The following is a 23,333-nucleotide window of genomic DNA, read 5'->3' as shown; positions in this document are numbered from 1 at the left end:
GAAAAATTTTTAAAAGTTGTAGTTCCTGGTGTTTATTTTTTCTTCTCCTTTTCAAAAATGATAAAATAATGAAAACTTCAACAGGAAAATTCTAGTTCCTATTGCTGGCTGCTGGTTTTCCCCACTGTTAAAAGTCAAATTATTCCCTGAAGCTAGTGTTTACTTATTTCCTTGCCAACATCATTTATGTTCTTAATATTGTAACACAGTATTAGAAATGGAGTCTTGATAAGTACTAATTTAATGGGGTTTTTTTGTTTGTTTTTTGCCAAATGAGGCATTTAAATCAGGCTATATCCCTTTTGTGGTGGTACAGTTGTTGAAAATCTCAATAAACCCATCATCTTGTTTTTTTGTTTTTTATTTTATTTTATTTATTTATTTTTAGAGAGAGGAGACAGGAACGAGAAAGAGAGGGAGAGAAACAATGTGTGGTTGCCTCTTGCGTGCCCCCAACTGGGGGCTTGACCTGCAACCCAGGCATGTACCCTGACTAGGAATCAAACCAACAACCCTTTGGTTTACAGGCCAATGCTCAATCCACTGAGCCACACCGGCCAGGGCTGTTTTCTTTTCTTAATCCCTAATTATTGGGAAGCAATTAACAAAATAAAGATTTTAAATGATTTTTCTGTAATTAAACGGAAGCCTTGATTTCACAAACCTGAAATTGTTCTTCTTAGAAGAACATATTCTCTGTAAATCTTAACTCAGCAATACTACAAAAAAAAAAAAATTGTTGGTAAAGATCTTTCAAAGAGATACCAGCAAAGAAACCTCATTTTCAGAACATGACACGAGAGGGTGGCATGTAAGATTCTGGTTCTGTCTTCATTACTTGACATATATTGACAATTCGCTCACAAATCGCTTGGCTAAAATCGCATTTCTAAAACCCCGCACAGAAACTCTTTCCGTATCTCATAGACCAATTAAAAAGAGGCGTCTCCAGATAGACATTCTAGTAAGACTGTAAGTTAAAATATAATAGAATTCCTCTTCTGTTTTCTTGCCTTGGATGTGGCTGTTTGAAGGATGCAGAAATAAAGGAGGAACCCCGGGTTTTCGAGCAAGCACTAATACTTTTTATTTAAAAGCAACTAGGGGAAAACACTCCCCAAAGCAAACTATGACCCCCACCCCGTGATAGTCTGTGGATCACGGAGCAGGGTCCCGCTTGGGTACCAACGGGTGGCGGTGGGGGAAAGGAGTGCCCCTTTCATCCTTCTCGCCACAGGCCTGCAGGCAGGACGTGACCAGGCTGTGGGTCCCAGGTGCCGGGGAGGAGACGCTCGCCCGCCCCGGGAGAGGAGGCGGCTCAGTCTTCGGAGCCGCCCCTCCCGCCCCCGAGAACAAACGGGATATTCAGCAGTGGCCAGTGGCTGCCAACAACTCCTTGGGGAAATGAAACGTCGAGTCAGGCTGCCCAGCAATCGCTTTTAAAAGCGCCCCCACACCGCCAGCCGCTCACACCCGGATACCTGGGCTGCCGCAGCCGCGCGCGTGTGTGTGTGTGTGTGTGTGTGTGCTCGCGCGCGCCCGCACGCGCGGGTTAGAGTGCGCGCAGCGGTGTGCCCCAGTGTGCGCCGGGCTGTGAGCCTGGGGGCGCGAGCGGGCGTGAGCAGGGCGGGCAAGCCCGGAGCGTCTCTACTGGCCATGAGCGGCGCGGGCGCCTGGGCTGTGCTCGGCCTGCTGCTGGCGGCCCAGCTGTCGCGGCAGCAGCCCCCGGAGAGGTAACGCGCCCCCGCCCGGCTCCCTCTTTCCTCCCTCGCTCTGTCTCTGCAGCCTCGCGCTCAGCTTTACTCAGTCCGCTCCGAGCGCCCAGGGACCTAGCGGTGGGCTGTCCCCAGGCTCCTGGACCGCGCAGGGCCGCGGGGCTCCCAGCTGCCCCCATCCCTGGCCGCCCGCGAGCCACTCGGCTGGCCCCGCCACCACGTGGCGAGGGCGTCATCTGACCTGTGTCTTTCCTCCCCGCGTGTTTATGCGGGCGGAGGGAAGAGTTAGGGCCCAAATATCTGGACTTCGGTTTACTTCTATTTTTTTTTTTCCCCCGGGAGAAAGACGTAAGCTTAGGGAAAAACTCGAGCCGCTCCCGGAAACTTACCTCTTCGCCAGCCCCTGAGCTGCCAGGCGGCCCCAGCAGCGGGGCCGCAGGACCGACCCATCTCTTTCAACACCTCCCTTTCAAGGGGAGGAGAATTAGGCATCTCTCCAAATATGGGAAATTAAAACTTTTTTTTATACTAACCAGTTGCTTGTCTGTCTTTAAACCACACAGCCTAGCGCTCATCTTTCTCACTGCCCGTTGTTAAAATTTCCGTTTACTATTTTCCTACAAGATTTTACCACTACGTGGAAGAGGACTTGGTTACATATGAATGGATGGATGGATGGATGGATGGATGGATGACAGAATGATCCATCTTGTGTTACTATGATGGAGACAGGTGACAGCTGGAGGAATGTTTTGTCAGTGTAAAGAATTACTGAGCTTTCAGGTCCCTTATATGGTGCAGGCATTTATTAATCAATATTGTCATCTATATTAATAGGCTACACCTTTCTGAAGTTGACATGTTTCAAATTGTTTCCCTTTTATTTCCCAGACCTGTTTTCACATGTGGCGGCGTTTTTATTGGAGAGTCTGGATTTATTGGCAGCGAAGGTTTTCCTGGAGTGTACCCTCCGAATAGCAAATGCACTTGGAAAATCACAGTAAGCGTATTTTAAAAGGGTCTTCTCCTCAAAGTTTGGGTATTAGAAACAACGGAAGACTGCTGCTTTTTCCTTTGAGATCAAGATTTGAGTTAGACAAATGCCTGATAGTGAAATGCTGGATTTATCTCAGCTATTTTGGAGATTTTTATTAATAGAACCAGTGGTGTCCTGCATTAGCAGTTGGAAAGGGCGCAAGATGAAGCTTGAAGGAATAAATTCTTACAACAGATGTGTTTCTGAAAACGCAGCCTGACTCAATTGAGTTTCATGGATTAAAAATTAAAGCTATTTTCAGTCAAAGGTCTGTGGTAAAGATTCTTAGAAGCTATTTGTTGCCTGGGTCTTGCATAAACGTCTCCCAGTGGGGAACAGAAGATCAAAGGTGGTGCTTATCCCTGACTACTTTACACCCATTACAGAAAAAGGGGTGGGGGAGAGAGAGGAGAAAAAGAAAAAAAAAACTCAGTTAATGTCCCTGACTTGAAACCACCACTGAAGACAGTTTAAGAATGAGAATAGATTTCATTTGTAGGTGAAATCTAAAGAACAATGAATGAACAAATAAAACAAACAGACTCACAGAGAAAACAGACTGATGGTTGGCAGAGCTGAGAGGAGTTGGGGGACTGGGTGAAAATGTGAAGGGAATAAGGACTACAAGTTGGCAGTTACAAAATAGTCACAGGGATATGAAATACAGCATAGGAAATATAGTCAATATATTGTAGTAACTGCATGGTGACAGGTGGGCACTAGAAATATCAGGGGAACACTTTCTAAAGTGTATGGTTTTCTAACCCCTATGTTGTACAACTGAACCTAATACAAAATAATATTAAACGTAGAATAAATAAGTTAGCAAAAAAGTGAGAATAATAATAATTGGGAACTAAATATCAAACAAAGGCTAATAAAATGCCCAGCTGGTCAGTAATGGCAAAAATTATGCTGAGTTAAGATAAGATGTCAGATTTACAGCCACACAGCTTTTAAAAAAAAAAATTGGATTTAGAGTCAGCTAGATGGAGTCTTCTTTTCGTCAGCATAGTAGTGACTGTTTTCTTTTTCTTTTTATTTATTGATTTGAGAGAGAGAGAGAGAGAGAGTGAATGAGAGAGAAACATCAATTTCTTGTTCTATGCATTTATGCATTCATTGGTTGCTTCTTGTATGTGCCCTGACCAGGCATCAAACTCAAAACCTTGGTATATCAGGACTATGTTCTAACTGAGCTACCTGCCCAGGGCAGGAGTGACTGTTTCCTCCTTCATTCTTTAGTTGTTGGGAAATTGTTTGGTAATTGAACACACTGGTTCACTGATTTTGCTGACCACAGATTATGATTTTTAAAAGTAGCTACCTCTTATTGAGCCCTTACTGTGTGCCAGGCACTTTGCCAAGTAATTAACAAGTACAATCTCACTGAATGCTCCAAATAACTCTAAGAAGGTAACATTATTATCCCCATTTTATAGCTGGGGAAGCTGAGACCTAGAACAGTTGTATAAAATGACTGGATCAAACATTTGGTAAGACCCACTTTATGTACAGTGAAACCTATTTTACAATGAGGTGTTCCCACCAAGAAGGTCATTTGACAGGCTGATAAGAGGGGCCCCTTCCATAATATAAACCATGGTTCTTAGCTGCATTGATGCCCTCCTATCAAATACCAACTAATTATCTGATGAACCGGCACAGATTTCGTTATTCTATTTCAACACATGGGACCAGGAGAGCATAAATCGTAGACAATAGCTCTTAAATATTGATATTAACATAAATTTGAAATAAGGCTTTGAAATAAACATAAAAAACAGCCTAGTTTTCATATTATAGTGTGTTTCAGTTGGAATTAAATGGCTGAGAGACATCACGTGCCTCATAAGGAGGAATTCACAGTTGGCCATTTGTTGGGGGTACTATGGGACATTGTTGGTGTGGCTTCAGACTTTGATTGGGGATAAGGGGTGTCCAGTGAAGGTTTTCCTCGGTAAAAAAGTGATGTGCCTCAGGAGAGGCCTGGTTGCCTTGTCCTTTCATGTGGGAGCAGAGGCAGTGCAATGGATGCTCCACCTGGATGCCATGTAAGTCATGGGAGCTTAGCAGTCAGACATCCCTAGATTCAAATTCTCGATCTATCATTCAAGTTGTGTGATCAGGATTTATCTTCTTTAAAACTCAGGACCTGTTGTGAAGATGAAATGAGATAGCACATATAAAGCCCTTTAGCAGTGCCTGGGACATAATAAGTGCTCAGTAAATGTTAGCCATTACTGTTTGAGTTCTCATTATTCTTGTTATTGCTGGTATTGCATAGTCCTGTCTTCTGCCCTAATATGGCAGATCACTGCCACCCCCTCACCACACTGGGCTTGGCATCGGCTCAAAACAATGCAGGCTTTTAGGGAACTGTCTACATTGTCATCTGTATCTTAATGACCTTATTTCTGTGCTTGCATTCTCCTATATATAATCTTACGGAAGCAGTTCTGTGTGAGTTTGGGCTTAGTCAGCTTCCAATAAGAGAGACCTAAAATAACAATGGCTCAAACAGAGGTTTGGTTCTCTCACATAGGGATCTGGAGTTAGGCAACACAGGAGTGGTATGGCAACTTCACAGTCATTAGGCACCCAGAATTGTTCTCTCTTCCTGCTCTGCATGCCATCTCCTTGTCCAAGATTACTGGCCAAGTTCCAGCCATCATGTTCATGTTCCAGACAACTAACAGGAAGAGAAGGGCATTCATCCTCCCTTTAAGGGCATTGTGCAGACTTACATGCAACTTGCTACCTACATTTCATTGGTGGTTCTTAGTTACATGGCCACTTCTAGCAACAAGGGAGCTGAGAAATTCAGGTCTTCTACGACTGTGGAAAGACAGGGAAACAGGCAGGCAACATATTTATTTGTGCAGTGAAATTGAGAAATAAATGCCAGCCTTTTTTGGAAAAAAAAAAAAAAAAGGTCTTTTGAAAGCATAGTTAATGCAGAAGAAATGACGGCACAATGTGCTTTTCTAGTTAAAAGCTTTATAGTTTTAACTCTTAGCCAGTTGAGTTTATTCTGTTTCAAGGGGCTGCCTCTTTTACATTTGCATATGAATAGCTGCCGAGAACTTCCAGAGGAGCCCAGCACTGTCCTGGTTTTAATTACAGCCTCAGTAGAATGTTCACAAGGCCATGGGTGCTCCCAAGGTCTCAATGTAACATCTTTATTTCTTTGTATTTCACAAAGAATAGCACTAATTTGTAAAAAATTTTCATGGACCTCTCGTTTGTCAGGGTAGCAGAAGGGGGCTCCCCAGCTCCTGCAGATCGTAGGGCAGATGAAAGTATGAGAACTGTGGTATAGCTGCAGCTGGTAGTTGTGAGGTCTTTCACCCATTCAACAAATGTGTGTTGAGTGCTGGGTACTGCTGCAGTTATGGCAGCAAACAAGGCAGCCAAGCTCCTTGCCCTCCTGCAACTAGTTTGAGGAGACAGGCAATTGATGTTTACCAGAACAACTAAATAAGAAAATCAAGTTTTGATAAATGCATTATAAAAATAGAATAGATATTGCCATTAAGAAAGCTATTATGAAAAAAAACAAAACAGAAAATAACAAGTTTTGGCAAAGATGTGGAGAAATTCGAATCTTTGTTGCTGGTTTAACTGCGAAAACAGTATGGTGATTTCTCAAGAAACTTAACATAGAATTACCATATTATTTAGCAATTTCACTTCTGGGTATATTCCCACAAGAAGGGGAAGTAGGGACTTGATCAAATATCTATATGTCCCTGTTCATAACACCATTATTCACAATAGGTAAAAGGTGGAAGCAGTCTAAATATTTGTCCACAGATGAATGGATAAACAAAATATGGTATAGACATAATAAGAACAGTATTCAGCCTTAAAAAGTAAGAAAATTCGGACACCTGCTACAACATGGATAAAAACATTTTGCTCAGGGAAATAAGCCAGTCACAAAACAGTAAATATTGTAGGATTCCACTTATATGGAGCACCTGAAATAGTCAAATCATAGACAGAAAGTAGAATGGCGCATGCCAGGGGCTCAGGGAGAGAGAATGGGTATTAGACTTGGTGGGGACAGAGTTCCCATTTGAGAAGATGAAAAAGTTCTGGAAATGGATGGTGGTGATGGTGGCACGACAGTGTGAATGTACTAACGTCACTGAACTGTACTCTTACAAATGGTTAAAATGGTAAGTTTTATGTATATTTTATCACAATAAAAATATATTAAAAATAAAGTTGTGGGACGTTTTATAATTCCATTTACATGAAATGTTCAGGAAAGGAAAATCAGTAGAAATGTAGAAGGAGATCAGTGGTTGCCTAGTACAGGGGATAATTATGGGAATTAATAGTAAATGGTCAGGAAAGTTCTTATTGAGAGGATGGAAATGTTTTAAAATTGACTTATAGTGATTGTTGTACAACTTGACATACTAAAAATCATTGAATTGTGCACTTTTATAATTTATAAAATATACCTTAAGAAAGCTGCAAACATACATACACAATATAGAGGTGGCATGAGAGTGGCTACAGTGCTGGTTTGGATGGCATTGTCTGAGAAGGCCACTTTGAGAAGGTGACGTTTACGTGGAGGCCTGAGTGATGAGGAGCTAGTCATGTGAAAGTCAGGGGAGGAGCATTTTAGGCAAAGAGACCAGCAAGTGCAAAGGTCCTGGGGTGTGAAGAAGCTTGATTTGTCTAAAGAACAGCCAGGTCAGTGTGGCTGGGACACATGAACAAGGGGTACAGTGGAAGGAGAATTTAAAAAGGGGAGCAGAACCTTTCAGGCCATGGTGAGGAGGAGTTTGAATTTTATTTTGAGCAGGAATCCACTGGAGATTCTTAAACAGAAGAATGAGATTAGAATATAGTCCCCCTTACCTGAAAGGGGTATGTTCCAAGGTCCCCGATGGATGCCTGAAACTGAAGATAGTACTGAATCCTATAAATACTATATTTTTTTATGTACATACAAGGTCTGTCCAGAAAAAGTCCAGCCATTGTTAATGTAACGAGAACAGTTTGTGTGACATCTAGGTAACCTGGCACCCAAGGAGAGTGACCTGGAGAATGTGCATGTGTGAACAATGACAACTGTACTACTAGTCAGTAGGGATGGTAGATACCATTGAGTGAGCATGTATACTGTGTGGCCATCACATTCAAAATGACTGAATGAGTAGAGCAATGAATCTGCATCAAACTTTGCATTAAGCTTGAACATTCCTACATGGAAACTATTGGAATGATTCAGAAGGCCAGAGCTATGGGCAACTGGTGACTGGCAACTTCATCACGACAATACACCACTCATGCATCATGTCTTGTGCAGAGTTTTTTTGTGAAACATCAAATCACCTAGGTGATTCAACCCCCCTACAGCCCAGAATTGGTGCCCTGCAACTTCTGGCTTTTCCCAAAACTAAAATCACCTTTGAAAGAGAAGAGATTTTAGGCTGTTGATGAGATTCAGGAAAATATGAGAGGGCAGCTGATGGTGATTGGGGGAACTGTGTGAGGTTCCAAGGTGCCTGCTTTGAAGGGGACTGAGGTGTCATTGTCCTATGTACAATGTTTCTTCTATCTTGTATCTTCTTCAATAAATGTCTCATTTTCATATCACCTGGCTGGATACCTTCTGGACAGACCTCATGCATATATACCTGTGATAAAGTTTAACTTAAAAATTAGGCACAGTAAGAGATTAACTATAATAACTACTAATAAAACAAAACAATTAGAGTAACATATTGTATTAAAAGTTATGTGAACGTGGTCTCTCTCTCTCAAAATATCTTATTGTATTCTATGTACAGTGTGGTTATGCTGGAGACAGGGGTGATTCACATCCTGGGTGAGATGGAGTGAGATTTCATCATACTACTCAGAAAGATGAGCAATTTAAAACTTATGAATTGTTTATTTCTAGAATTTTCCATGTAATATTTTCAGACCGCAGTTGACTATAGGTAACAGAAACCATGGAAAGCAAAATCATGGAAGGGGGAATGACTATCTGATTTTAAAAGATTATTCTGGCTGCTGTGTGGAGGATGAATTGTAGGGAGTTAAGAATGGGCTCAGGGAGGCCAATTGGGAAGCTAACATGCTATTGAGGAGAAAGAAGATGGTGGAGCGGACAAGGGTGGTAACGGAGGAAATGAACAGACATGGAATCTTCTGCCTTCAGCAGTTGTCCTAACGGCTCTGAATGCAGTTAGTGGCACCCGGCGAGAGGCTGGACGTGCCTGGCTCTGGATACTCACTTGCAGCTGCTCCAGACAGGGCTGTGCTCTGGTTTGTCCTCATCCAAGGCTGTCACTTGAAGGCATTCCCAAAGCTGGTTGATCCAGTCTGTGTTTTCCCTTTTTCCTGCTCCTGCAGTCAGTAAACCAAGAATAGCCTGCTCAGTGGGCAATTCAATACCACTTTTATTAAAACATCACAGAGACCTCTCAAGATGGAAGGGTCTCAGCATAGCCAGAGAGAAATATCCTGCTTCTCACCGTTCACCTGCCTCCCATTCGATTCTTCCAGAGTGGAAGTATGTCCAACAAGGAGGATTTCACCACCACATTGTTTTTATTAAACTCTATTTTATCAGTGGGGGATCGGGGAAAGTTTGATTTTAGCATCTGTATGCTTTGAGAAAGATGAATGCTAGTTGTGTTGAACTTTCTGGTATGGGAGTACAGCGCACAGACTGGAAATTTAGATTTGTCCTTAGTATATAGTATTTTAAAATTTTCCTAGTGATTTCTTGGGCTGCTGTACTGTCTAATACACTATCTACATTGGCTATTTCGATTTAAATTAATTAAAATTAAAGTAAAAATTAAAACTTTTGTTTGTCAGTCACACTAGCCACATTTCAAGTGCCCAGTAGCTGCATGTGGGTAGTGGTTGCCATATTAGACCGTATAGAATATGAATATTTCCATCATCACAAAGATTTCCTTTGGACAGTGCTGTTCTACAAATATTTTGAGGTTAACTTTTACTCAGGTAAAGATATGTTGAGAATGAAGACGCTCCATGCTGTTGTATGTGTGCTTTGCAAATGGGGAAGCTGATACTTCTGCATAGTTGTTAGAGCTGTGACTGGAATCAAGCTTCTTGACTCGGCTTTATTTTTCTGGCCACCACCTCTTTTTTTTTTTTTTTAATCCTCACCCGAAGACATGTTCATTGATCTTAGAGTGAGAGAGAGACAGACAGACATTGATGTGAGAGGGAAACATTGATTGGTTACCTCCCACACGCACCCTGACGAGGGATTGAACCTGTAATCTAGGTGTGGGCCATGACTGGAAATCAAACCCATAGCCATTTGGTACGCTGATTGACACTCCAACCAATTGAGTCACCTGGCTAGGGCTGGCCACTAATTCTTGGTGATCTCATGAAGTCTTAGGTTTTACTCATTAATTTTGCTGAGTATGTCCTCAAAAATCAGAGATTAAATCAGATAACTTGAAGGTTAAGAAATCATTAAATATTTTGCAATCCATGATGGAGTTGAGGGTTTCTTAGTTTCCTGTTGATTTTTAAGACTGTAACCTAAGGGCTTCTGCATAAAATACCTAGTCTACCAATGTAGGCAGCAGTTAAATATGACTTGACAGCTAAGATATGTATAATCCTTTAAAAAATGGTGAGTGGTTTTCTTCTGAGAAGCTTGTAAAGACAATAAGATTGGGCTGAGGCAAAAATCACCCCAACTGATTTAGGATGAGAGCCAATAACAACCTCTACCCAGCCCTGCAACAAGTAATGAACTCCGAGTATTGGCATACAAACATCTGGATGCCTCTATGACAGTGGTCCTCCTGCCGGGTATACATGTCCAAAGAGGCAAAACTCTGTGCAGCATGTACATAAGACAGTAAGAGAGCTCTGAGATCTCTAGAGGAAGTTGGGGAGAGTGGATCATTGTCAACAAGAACACAGCCAGTATAATATAATTCACTGCTACAGAGGCAAGGTCCATTTACAAAGAGCCCACCAGACATCATAGGTGCTAGAGACACACAAATTAATACAAAGGCTATGTGAGCATGGGGGACTGCCTGTGATGATGTTCTCCAGGCTCCGAGTGGGAAGTGAGATAAAACCCAACAGGCTTGCCTTCTTGGCTCCAAAGGCACCCAGCAGAAGGTCACCATATGAGAGGTCAAGGAAATTGCCAGTCAGGCGGCCACTCACTGGAAAAAAATGAAGTTCACCTCGCCACCTCAAAGCTAAAAAATTTTCAAAGGGTATCCATTTCCAACCGAATCAAGTTAAAACTCCTCTCTATGAGTTTTAATACCCTCTGCAATATGGTACCATCCAACCTACTTGGCCTCATTGCTTATCGTTTCCCTACATGGGCATTTAGTGCCTCATAGTGCTTAGAACAATGCTGACTACATAGTAAGTGTTCAATAAATGCACACTTCCTGATGGATTTTTAAGGATAAAAACAAGATGTTCCCATAGACTTATCAATAAGATAAAATTTCTGAAGCTGTTATAAAAATATATAACAATTGGGGAAAGTTGAACTTTGAGTAAATATTTGATATTAAGAGATTATTGTTATGTTTTTAGATGTGATAATGGTATTGTGTTTATGTTTTTTAAAAAATCCTTGTGTTTTGGACTGAATTGTTTCCCCCCCAAAATCCGTATGTTGAAGCTCTAACATCCATGAGACTGTATTTGGAGATAAGGCCTTTAAGGAGGTAATTAAGATTAAATGAGGTCATACCTTTGGGGTCCTAATCCAATAGGATTGTTGTTCTCATAAGAAGAGGAAGCGACACAGGAGGGCAGGAGCACAAAAGAAAGGCCTCGTGAAGACACAGAGCAAAGGCAGCCACCTGACAGTCAGGAAGAAAGGTCTCATTAGAAAACAACCCTGATGGCATCTTGATTCTGGACTTTCAGCCTCTAGAATTATATGCCAATACAGTAGTCCCTCTCTATATCATGGTTCACTTATCGCGGCCTCACTGTATCATGGGATTTTAAAAAATATTATATTTAATTATTTATTGTGGATTTTTTTCTATATCGCAGGATTTTGCAGTACTGTATATGTATGTTGTTAAAGTTACGTAGGTTTAAGAGTATAGAATAAAAGTAAGGTTCCTACTTTGTGGGGGGGTCTAGAATGTAATACCCGCGATAAGTGAGGGAATACTATAAATTTCTGTTGGTTAAAAAAAAAATCACCATTCCATTAATGATTTCATTATGAGTTCATTGCAAGCCTAGCAGATGACCAAAACTACTATTTCTTGGTCTTTTCATCCATAACTTGTGCATTTATAACCTCATAGTAAAATTAGAGATTCATATTGATGATTTGACACAATTTTTTTTAAAAAGAAAAATAGTTATTGGTAACAAAATAATACCTTGTGAAAGCAACTCTATTCAGAGTTTGACTTGGGCTACAAATGGTGTGGCCTGCTGAGTGGAACCAGCTGAATCTTTGTTTATAACAACTATGCAAATTAGAGGAAACTTGAAGCTTAGAACCTCTGTAAACTATCCTCTAATGGGTACGTAGGAATTGTTATTTAAAATTGGTTCAGGAAGTTAAAACTAAATATCACATTTGAATGTGTTAGGTTGTTGCTGTTATTATCCAGCAGAAACAGCAATTAATATGAAGAGATTGATGAAATGATTTTGTTTTTAGATTAAAGCGGGATATGATTTTCAAAACAGTTTTAAAGTGAGATAATCCATGTATGTGGTCCTATTGTTATTAATCATTATTGAAAATACAAGGTATTTACTTATTATTAGATCTCTTTATTTCAAAAAAGTTTTAGGTACAGAAATTAGCCAGTTATTGAAGAGTTCGTTTATTATTATAAATTGGGCTTGGGTAAAAGCAGTAAACATTTGAACAGTTTAAAATTTGATATTTGTTGAGGTCCTTCAACTCTAAAGTAAATAATGTGGAAGGACCAGAAAGTCACAGACCTTTGCCATAAATTTCAGAATTCTAACAATGAAAAGAATCAGTCATATTTAAGTTCAAAAGTATGTGGAAGGTTTTTCTTATTTAGCTAATTCATGCAGAAGGGGGGAAAAAGCATAAATTGTCATATTTAGATCTTCAGATTCCCCGGGTAATGCATGTGCTATCATTTTGAGAACTACCTTTTTTCTATTTAGCTGGAATGAAATATACAAGTTATTGTATAGATCATGGATCTAAAATAATGTGTCTGATTTTCAGCCTACTTTCTGTCAGCTGATGGTTTTGGTGCCAACTCAGTGCCAACAGGAATCCCCAATTTGGGGTGTGGTGAAGAGAGAAACTATACAGTTACAAACAGTGCAACTATGATACAGCATAGCTGTGGAAAGCATGACCATGAAAAGAGCATGGCTTTGAGGTGGCTCAGGGGCCAGGACTCTTTTGGGCTAGACAGCTCTGCTCCTCACTGGTTTTCTTCATTCTGTAACAGTCTCTCTCTGCTCTGCACTGCTTTGCACTCTGTTCCGTTCCGTTGTTTAATCTTTAGTGTTTCAACTCCAGCTGGGGAAGGCTAGTGGAAATAGAAAGTACTCTCTCAGAGCCACAGGAAGCTGGTTTATATACCAGAAGTTCCCGCCCCTGGTCCCTGGTTGGTCTGTCATCATGCAAATGAGGACTCCAAATCCTTGTAGTTAAATTGTTCCAAAAGGCACTGTTCTGACTGGTCAGAATGGAAGTGCTCTGATTGGTGGGTGAAGAAGCTGATGGGGATATAGCTGCACAGCTCTGATTGGATGGGGAGTCTCAGGGCTATTGGTTGAAAGAGGATTCCAGGAACTTCTTCCTAAGGGCTGGCTCAGATGGCAGGAATGCAGTGCAGGCAGGCAGTTCAGGTCAGGCTTCTCCCTGAAGTGCAGTGTGCATGAGAGGTCTCTGTGGAGAAATGGCTGCTAGGCTCCGTTTTCTTTTTTGTTTGTTTGTTTGTTTTGCTTTGCGCCCAGACAGCCACTGGTAGCCCTTTTTAGTACGTATCTTCTTTCACAGATTCCACTCTTCAAATATATTGTATCATTTCATTTGCATCCAATTCTGTGAAATCAGTGGCATACATGTTAGTATGCCCATTTCACAGGTGGGGAAACTAAGGCCTAAAGAACTTGTATTTTGTCTCTTATTGTCATGCTCACAAATGGTATGAAAAGACTAGCACAAAATTTCTGGCCAAGTGGTATAAAGGCACTATTAGGCACTTATTTCGCAAATTAATATACATTCACTAAATGTTTATTAAGAACCTGGTACATACTAACCATTGAGTTCAGCCCAAGGATCTAAAAAGACAAGGCATAGTTTCTGTCCTCAGGGAGTTTATAACCTCATACGGAGTAAACAAGAAAATCAGCAGTAGTTATGTGTATAAATAATTAATGCTCACTGTAAGTAGTTTTAAGTACTGAAAATTTTAAATTTAAATTATTAAAAGTCTTAGATTGTTTAAGATGAAAATATTTATTGCCTCATGCACACAGTAAAAGCTATTATGACCCATTTTACATCTACACTATTCTAAGACTTGAGAAATTGTTTCTATGCCCTTTGATTGATTTCACAGATATTTTTTTTAATGTGTTTTATTGCTTATAATATTACATTTGTCCCAATTTCCCTTCCCTCTGCTCCCCTCCACCTTGTGGTCCCCCTCTCTCCAGTTGTCCCCCACTTTTAGACCATGTCCATTAGTTGTGCATATAGTTCTTCTCAACCTCTCTCTGTCTATTCCATTCCCTCCTACCATGATCCTTAATTCCTATATCATCTCCCTCCCTCTCCCCGTTCCCCCTCCCTGTTGACCTCCTCCCAATATGTTCCCCGTACCTATAGTTCTTTTTCCACTCTCGTTGCCTGTTTAGTTCACCTTTGTTTCAATTCCCTAGCTTCTGTTGTTTCTTGTGATGCAGTTTTCATTTTAGATTTCATAGTTTTGATCCTCCTTTTTCTAAACCAGTCCCTTTAACATCTCATATAACAGTGGTTTGGATCTAATGAACTCTTTCAGTTTTATTTTGTCCTGGAAACACTTTCTCTGCCCTTCTATTCTGAATGACAATTTCGCTGGATAGAGTATTCGTGGTTGTAGGTTTGGGATTTTCATTACTTTGAATATTTCTTGCCAGTCCCTTCTTGCCTGCAGGGTCTCCCTTGAGAAGTCAGCTGGTAGTCTAATTGGGACCCCTTTGTACATGATTCTTTTCTTCTCTCTTGCTGCTTTTAAGATTCTCTCTTTATCTTTAATTTTTGACATTTTGATTATAATGTGTCTTGGAGTGGTTCTCCCTGGGTCCAGTCTCTTGGGAACTCTCCTTGCTTCCTGGACCTGCAAGTCTATTCCCTTCCCCAAGTCTGGGAAGTTCTCCTTTATTATATTTTCACTCAATTTTTCAAGTTCTAGTTCGTCTTCTTCGCTCTCTGGCAAGCCAATGATTCTTATGTTGGGCCTTTTATAGCTGTCCCAGAGGTTTCTGATCCTCTCATTGTTGCTTCCCGTTCCTTCTCTATATTCTGGTTTGTTGAGATGAACTCTGGATTTTTTTTCCTCACCATCTGTCTCGTATGTGGTTTTGTTGCTTTCGTTATGAGTGTTTTTCGCTTCTTTCTCATCTTTTTCCAGATCTTTTGTTAATTCTGTAAGCCACCTGATAACAATGGCCCTGAACTGAGCCTCTGACAGGTTTCTTATTTGTTCATCTGTCAGATTCCTCATCTGTTGCCTGGTGAGTTGTGCCACCGGGATTTCTATAGTTGTCTGCCTCATTTTGACAGATGCGTTTTGTTTTCTTGGGCCGGCTATAGGGGGCTGTGCCTGTGTACTCGTCACGACCCAGCGACCGGCACCGTTCGGCAGCCTTTCTTGCTGTGCCGTGGTGCTTTGTCGTCACAACCCAGCGACAGGCGCCTGTCCGCAACCTATTTCGCAGCCCTGTGGCGCTTTCTTTGGGGGCGGGGGTCCAAGATGGATTCACACAGTTATTCCGCTAGGAGACCGGGATCCGTCCACCCGCCCCCCTGGGCCTCACTGTTCAAGGCGATGTGGTGGCTGCTTTCCCCAGCGTTGGGGTCGCGAGCTGCCGGGGGTTCGACTGCAGCCGGGATTGTTCTCCCCACCGCTGTCCCAGGTGTGACCGACAACAGCTCCGCCCCCTTTCGCTCGTCCTACCTGCCCAAAGGGCGCCGCTGGTTTATAACTTCATACGTTGGGCTTCCGTGTAGCTTTATTTTCTGGAATTTCTAGTTATCTTTTGTTTTGAAGTAGTTGTAATCCTCTTTAGTTGTAGAGGGATACCGAGCGTGTCCGTCTAAGCCTCCATCTTGGCCGGAAGTCCTGTTACTTGATTTCACAGATATTTTCTATACATTTCTTGATTATTTCCAAATGTGCCTAATAAACAATTATGTACCATTGCCTTGGGAGTAATTTTGTTACTAATGTATGTTAAAGTCATTACACTGAATCCATGTTCCAAAAAACCTGGTTAAATTTAAATGATATTCATATTTATTTTAAAGAAATAATAGGTTAAAAATGTGATGGGGTTTATGTCTTCATATGGCTTCATGAGAATAAATTCATCAGTGATGGGGTATGGGGTTGTGTGAAAATTGAAACATATAGTGATGTTCTAGTAATATCAGTACAAGGTGTATAATTTGAGAAAACAAATAGTAAATTTAGACAGAAACTCAATATTTAAGTCAATTATACCTAAGGATATAGCACGGGGTTCTGAAATTACTGTGACTATTATTTGCCTGAAATAACCACAGCAGGAGCTATGGGGAATGGAATTTTGGCCTTAAATACATTTCCTGGATTTAAGCTACATGCAGGATTTAGAATTATATAGATACTTAAATTCCAATTTTAGTTATGGGTTTTTTTAAATATATACATATACATTGTTGGACTAGGCTCGGTTAGTTCAGTTGCGTGAATAATAATTTAACCCAGTGCTTGAGTTAATATAATTTACATCTGCTTCCTTAGTGAAGATGAGTGTAATTAACAGAGAAAGTCCACATACCCAGGCTTGAGGTCTGTGTGAAAAGGATAAGAGCACTATACCTGTTGTTTTTTGGTTGGTTTGTTTGTTTGTTTGTTTGTCTTTGCATTAACAGAGTATAATTCAGACTTCGTGATTCTTATGACACTTAAAACTGTCCCAGTTAGGTTTAAGATGATAATATACTGGAAGAATTGAAACATTTTCCTTGCTGCCTCAAATCCTTCTGGGAAGCAGGGAGACTATAAATCCTAAATAAATAAGCAAGTCGGTGACTTTTTCCCACTGGGGCCTCAGTCCAATTTTTTCTAAATTTGTCTAGTTTTTTTCCTTGCTTTTAAAGGCTTCTGCTGTTTGTTTTTGTTTTCTTTTCTTTTCTTTTTCTTTTTCATATGGAAATTCAGTGCATTTTTATAAACATGCTTATTTGTACATTTGCTTGTAATTTTAGTGTGATGCTCAGGCAGATGTCTTAATAAGTAGAGAAGAAAAGGAGAAAACATGAAAGTGGAGTCTTCACTGGGTATTTCTTTTGTCTAAAAGAGTATTTGCTTTCATATATTAATGACCAAAAAGTCATTTCTCCCTGAAACATCACTATAATAATGGAGTAGAGAGAACACATTTAAAAACCCTCTATTACATAAATTGAAAAGGCATTTAACAGGACTTTTTTAAATGCCTTATTAAAAAGACTGATTTTTTCTTTCATATCCCTTGTCCACTCAACTCATGATGTGAAATTATGGGCAGATATGAATTATTCCATGAATTTGCAGATTTTCCTTAAAAAAAAAAAAATCTGTCAAGTGCTGACACTAAAAAAGGAGAGTGGTCTCATGGGCTGGAGGCCAGGGAAGCGTTCAGAGGGCCCCTAATTCTAAGGTTCCTCTTCCTTTTTCACATTGTTCTGCTTAGAATCAGGGAAGTGCTCCTGCGGACCGTTGCTGCCCCACGTTCCTCACACATGGAAGTTTTATACATCTGGACTATTGGTCCTTGATCCAATAAAGAATGTAATCACTCTGTTCAATGCACTTTATCACTAAGCAGCTTTATCAACAGTGGCAATAGTGCTTTTGGATACTCTGAAATTTCTTAGACTAGGAACTTGGAAGAAAAAAGTGTTTTCTTCAGATATATCATTTGTTAGATAATGAGAGTCAATGTGGTAAGTCTCTGGAAAACCAATATAAACATCTAAAAATAAATGGAACAGCCGCAGAGAAGTGGGGAGTTGGAATTAAAGCCGTACAAGCCCTGCCACTAAATATCACACTTTCCACTCACCCCCAGGATACTCTGGGGTGTGGTGTATAATAAAACAGTGATTCTCCTAGTGTGGAGTGAGGCAGAGGCCATTTGCTTAGCCATGGACCAGGCTGACAAGAAGGGAACAGGTAAGTCAGTGGTGATTCTATTGCTGCTTAATGCTCCTATAAATGAATTGATAGGATCCTGATTGCCAGATACAAACTTCCTAAAAGACCTGGGCTACAGTTGACCTTTGAAGAAATCATAATTTATTAATTCATTAAAAGTATGTTTAACATACCTGCAAGAGATCCCCGGGCAGGGCTAGAGGAGGTGGGGTGGCTCTCCCTAGTCAGGGAAATGTCCCAGAAGTGAACAAGGGCACAGGGTGGCAGGGTTCACGGTGGAGGACTGTACCTGTGGCATTACTCAGTGACTAGAACAACGATGGGCACTGGAAACTCTTACTGACATTTCCTAGGAATGTGATGCAGTTTCCAGAACTGTCTAAGGTTGGTGTCACGGTTAGACCTGCCTTGTAAGGGTGATATGAGGATTGAAGGTGGTAGGAGGTTAAAGGCCCCTGGCACAGTGCTTAGTGCAAACAAGTACTAATAAATGGTGCTAGGGATGATTTTTTTTTTTTTTTTTTACTTCTCTTCCAGGGCTATAATAAGGCATCAAAGTGTGGTGTTTGTGTAGAACTTGTTTACAAGCCAGCACCTTCCAAGCTGGGTGATAATACCTTAAGGGCATGGCTAGTTCCCATTATAAATACCCATTCCTTCTCATTGTGTCCCTTCTTCATTTAAATTATGATTTTTATAAGACTTTGTCCACAGAAGTGCTCCCAAACCCTCCCTGCTTCTCTGTGAGCCATGTTCTCTCGACCAGCCACCTCCCACATTAACACCAACTGACAGTGTCCCTTAACTTTGGAAACAAGTGTGTTTAGAAGTAGAGAGAGGATTGTCAGTTAAAACTGCAAATAATTTTCTGTCTTTAGAGATGGATTTTAATTCATCTGTGTCCTTAACTCATCTTTGGATCCCCAGATCACCAGAATAGTCCCCTCTAGTTTTACAAATTAAGTAGTGAATTTATTCCCATGATATAGTGGGTTAGAGTATATAGTTTCTGCAGCCACACTGCCTGGGTTCAATTACCAGCTCCATTCTTGTGTTGGTGAATCTCCAAAGACGACACCCCAAAAACTACACCGCCTGGTATTCATGCCCTCTGTTGCTACCAAACATCGAATCTGGCCTGGCTCTGTGAAACAGTTAGAATAGGGCAGAAATGACAGTACATGATTTCTGGGGCCAGGGTATAAGAAATGTGAAAGATTTTGCCTTCGTTTCTTAAAATGTGCACTGTGGGGGAAGCTAGCTGCCCTGTGAGAACCACCATGCTGTGCAGAAGCCCACGCTAGCCACATTGAGAGACTTTGTGGAGAGAGGCAGATGCTCAGGCAGCCACCGGCTGCTTCAGTCTTCCCCAGTGAGGGGCCAGGGATGTGCGTGAAGAAGTCATCTTGAAGAACCAGCCCAGTTAAGCCTTCAGACTACTTAAGCCCAGCTGATAAATGGTAGGACTTACACTCAGCTGAGACCCATGAACCCACAGAGCCATTTGGGGTAGTTTGTTACACAGCAATAGATTACCAGAACAATGACTTACTAGCTGTATGACCTTGAGTTTGTTAGTATGACCTTGAGTTTGTTAGTTAACCTCTCTATGCCCCAGTTTCCTCAACTATAAAACATGGATAATAATACTCCCTACTTCATAGAATCATTTTGGGCATTAAATTAATTATTACATGTGCAGTATTAAGAGCACTGCCTACCATAGGTAAATAACTAAAAAAAAATATTATTCATCCATGAAATATATATTGAATACTGTATTTATAATGTGTCAAGACTTATTTTATATTCTAGGATTATAAAAGTGAAGGTCCTCGTGTGGATTGTGTTTACATTCTAGAGGTGAAGAGAGGCAATAAATAGATCACCAAGGGGTGGGTGGGGAATAAGTGCCGTAAAGACAATAAAACAAGGTGATGTAATAGAGATTAACACTGATAATATCACGTTTGAGCTGGAACATGGGTGATGTAAGTGTCTCCCCATGAATGGCTCTCAGAGCAATTGTGAGGTCCCTAGTGCCCTGCCTGTAGATGACTTAGTATGTAGTGGTAAGAACCACTCTGAGGCTTCTTGTTCATTATTTGTAAAGTATGAAATATCTTCTGGATGTTTATCAATGGAAAAGCTTTGGTCCTGGACTAAGGTTAGTTCCTGTGGAGAGGGTAGTGGGTTTGATTTGCACCTTTGCCTATATGTGTTTGATTTGTTTAGGTTTTGATTTTTGAGAGGTGCTTTGGGGATGTGCAAAGGGGAGAAGCTGAAAGGTCTGCTTTTGTGAGAAGTGTTGCCTTGGGTCCCAGTGTGATGCAGAGATGCACAACTCTCTGCAACCTTGCCGGGGGTGGGGGATGGGTGTCAGAATCATAGGAGAATCAGGAACTAGCACCCTTGGTCAGATAGAGGCTTCCTCTTCGTGGGCCCATTCAGGGAATTTGGAAGACACACCCATCAGCACAGGCATTTCATTTATCCATTCATCTGTTCATGGACACTTGGGTTGCCTCCACCTTTTGGCAATTGTGACTAATGCTGCTGTAAACATTAGTGTACAGTGTCTGTTTGAGTTCCTACTTTCAATTGCTCTGGGTGTGTACCTAGGAGTAGAATTGCTGGATCACATGGTAATTCTGTTTAGCCTTTTCAGGAGCCACCAAACTGTTTTCCAGGAGTAAGAGAGAAAAGACATGGCAAATCCTGTCACTAGGGAGCCAGACTGTTTTGTGGGCTTGTACAGATGTCCCTTGGAGATGCTCCAAACAACTAAGCTTTTTGGGACGGTGGGGGGGGTGGGGGGAGGGATTCTGGCACTGGCACCAAGCTGAAAAGACCTTAAGTTGTTGTTCTTTAGTGATTACAACCAAGCATGCCTTGTCTGGGGTCACATAAAGCCAGGCAGCTACTCCACAGAGTGCACAATATATTTTTTATTATTATAGTTGTGAGTTAGAATTCTAATGAATCTGTTTTCTTACCTGTATATTTACATAGTGTATCTCTGCACATCCTAGCTGTGCATATACAGGGTGGGGCAGTTGTTCATATGAAAACAATACAATAATTAATCAATAATAACACAAGAATAAACTCTGTTTCATGTACTCACAACTGTAAACCTACTTTTGTTCCACCCTGTATTGTTTCATTACCCTCTATAAATCTTAACTATATATATCTGAAAATAATGAAACTGTATTTCTTAAAATAGAAATAAATCATAGGATTATTAAGTCAGAAAAGAATTGGCACACAGCCTTCCTGTCCACCTTTCTCTCCTCCAGTCCAGAATGGGTGTCCACTCTCTGTGTTCCCACAGCATCTGGGGAGTATCTTCATTGCAGCACTGATCCCTGATTGTTTACTCATGTCTCCTCTTCAAAACTTGTAAAGCTCTGAAGACAAGGGCTTATTATAGTTATCTGTTCTCCAAGGAGCTGACATATTTTTTCACACATGCAAGAGTATCTGAGTGAAGGAAAGAATGTACAAATGAATGAATGAACCAGCTAATGAATGGGCCAGTTACTCCACCACCTACCTCAAGGCAGAATGGCACAAAAGCTACAGATCTCTGCAGAAAAGTATCCTTTTATTACTAAGAGCTTTGGAGAAGGAGGCTTGTTCTATGAAATTCTGTGGTCTGTGGACTGCTGCAAATACTGTTGAAAATACTCTTCTCCTGTGTCCCCCCTTCTATGTCTCTGGCTGTGCTCCATGTGTGCTATTTGCCCCCCACCTCTGGCTTTACATAGTCAGCAACTGTATTCTTGTACTGGGTGACCACAAGTCAGTCAGCATAACAGCGTCAGGGACATGTACACAGCCACTCACCATTTGGATTTCACATCAATTTCTTAGTATCTACTGTCCAGTATAGGTGAACATTCCAGATGCTTCCCAGAGTGAAGCTCTTCTTATGTACTCTCAATGCTGACATCTCACTACTCATTGAAGTGTAAATGTACTTTAGACTTCTTGTATATGCAGTTGTACAATGCTACAATATTCATGTGAGCTTTCGAAAGCTATTAACTTGATGTATAAAACTATTTTTCACTGGAACTTGTGAACAGTTAAACAGGGAAGTGAATAAACAGTATAAACTAAGAAAGTATATTATATTAGCTAATTAACTTTAGGAAAAATATTAATTTTTTAAGAACGAACAATGCTTATAAAAATAAGTAATAGGAGGCTGAATGATACAGATTAGATTATTATCCTAACATTTGTAGACTTGTTTGGTGAACTAACATCATAACATAATATTATATTAAGTATATTTAAGTTTTAGGTGTTTGATTTTAGTTAGGCCATAAAACTTTTGGGGAAAAATAAACCATTTTGGGGGGAATTCTTCACATTTTATGAGGCAGAATTAACAGTAAAATGTCATCCTGTTGATGACGATACTTGGCTCTGGCTGGACAGTGACTTTCACACTTACCCAAGACACTCATTCGACGACTGAAGCACAACTCTGAGGAAACAGACTTGTAACTTGTGTTGCAGGGCTGTGCAAAAAGAGGCAAGATCTTTCCCCCACTTAATGCTAGTTTGTGAGCTGAAATGAAGACAAATTGGAGCACCTGCTATGGATGCAGCAAGTAATCATACTGGTGTGGGAAGTCATGAAGTTATTTTATTAGCCTGATGCAACACATATTTACTGAGCACCTGCCATGTACCAGGACCATGCAGGCACTTGGGATGCAGCAGAGAACCAAGCAGACAGAGACTGATGCCCTCGAGAAGCTTTCCATGCTGGGAACAGCAGAAAGGCCTGTAGAGGGAACAGAATCAGTGGCAGAGGCTGAGGTCAGGCAGAAAGAGAGGGTGGGTCATATAAAGCCTTATACACCAATGTGTGCTACAAGGAAATAAACGAGGCAGAGAGCAGAAGAAGACTTCAAAATGGTTATTATTCTCTGAGAGATAAGAAGAGATAACTGTATACATAAAATAAACATAGGATACTAAAAATCAATAAGATAAAAGCACTCTTGGAAATTAATGACTTGATACAGAAATACTTGAATAGAAAGGCTACAAGATTAACTTGAAGAAGACACTGAGAAAATGGAAGAGGAGAAGAGATAAAAGAGCAAAGATGAGAAAACTCAAGGATATATCTAAGAA

General features: G+C 40.8%; 1 protein-coding gene across 1 annotated transcript in view; it reads left to right on the top strand.

The window, feature by feature from the left end:
* Positions 1-1,384: 1,384 nt before the first annotated feature.
* The window catches only part of PCOLCE2 (procollagen C-endopeptidase enhancer 2), a 63,041-nt gene continuing 41,092 nt past the window's right edge, over positions 1,385-23,333 (top strand). The window contains exons 1-2 of the mRNA XM_090275579.1: positions 1,385-1,733; positions 2,607-2,715. Coding sequence (XP_090131705.1) covers positions 1,657-1,733; positions 2,607-2,715 — 186 coding nt within the window. The 5' untranslated portion in view covers positions 1,385-1,656. The remainder of the gene's footprint in view (positions 1,734-2,606; positions 2,716-23,333) is intronic.

The sequence above is a fragment of the Furipterus horrens genome, unplaced genomic scaffold (genome assembly GCF_987537825.1).
Source record: "Furipterus horrens unplaced genomic scaffold, mFurHor1.1.pri manual_scaffold_1, whole genome shotgun sequence".
NCBI lineage: Eukaryota > Metazoa > Chordata > Mammalia > Chiroptera > Furipteridae > Furipterus > Furipterus horrens.
Note: the sequence above shows the minus strand (reverse complement) of the source record. Positions and strands in the feature narration are given on the sequence as shown.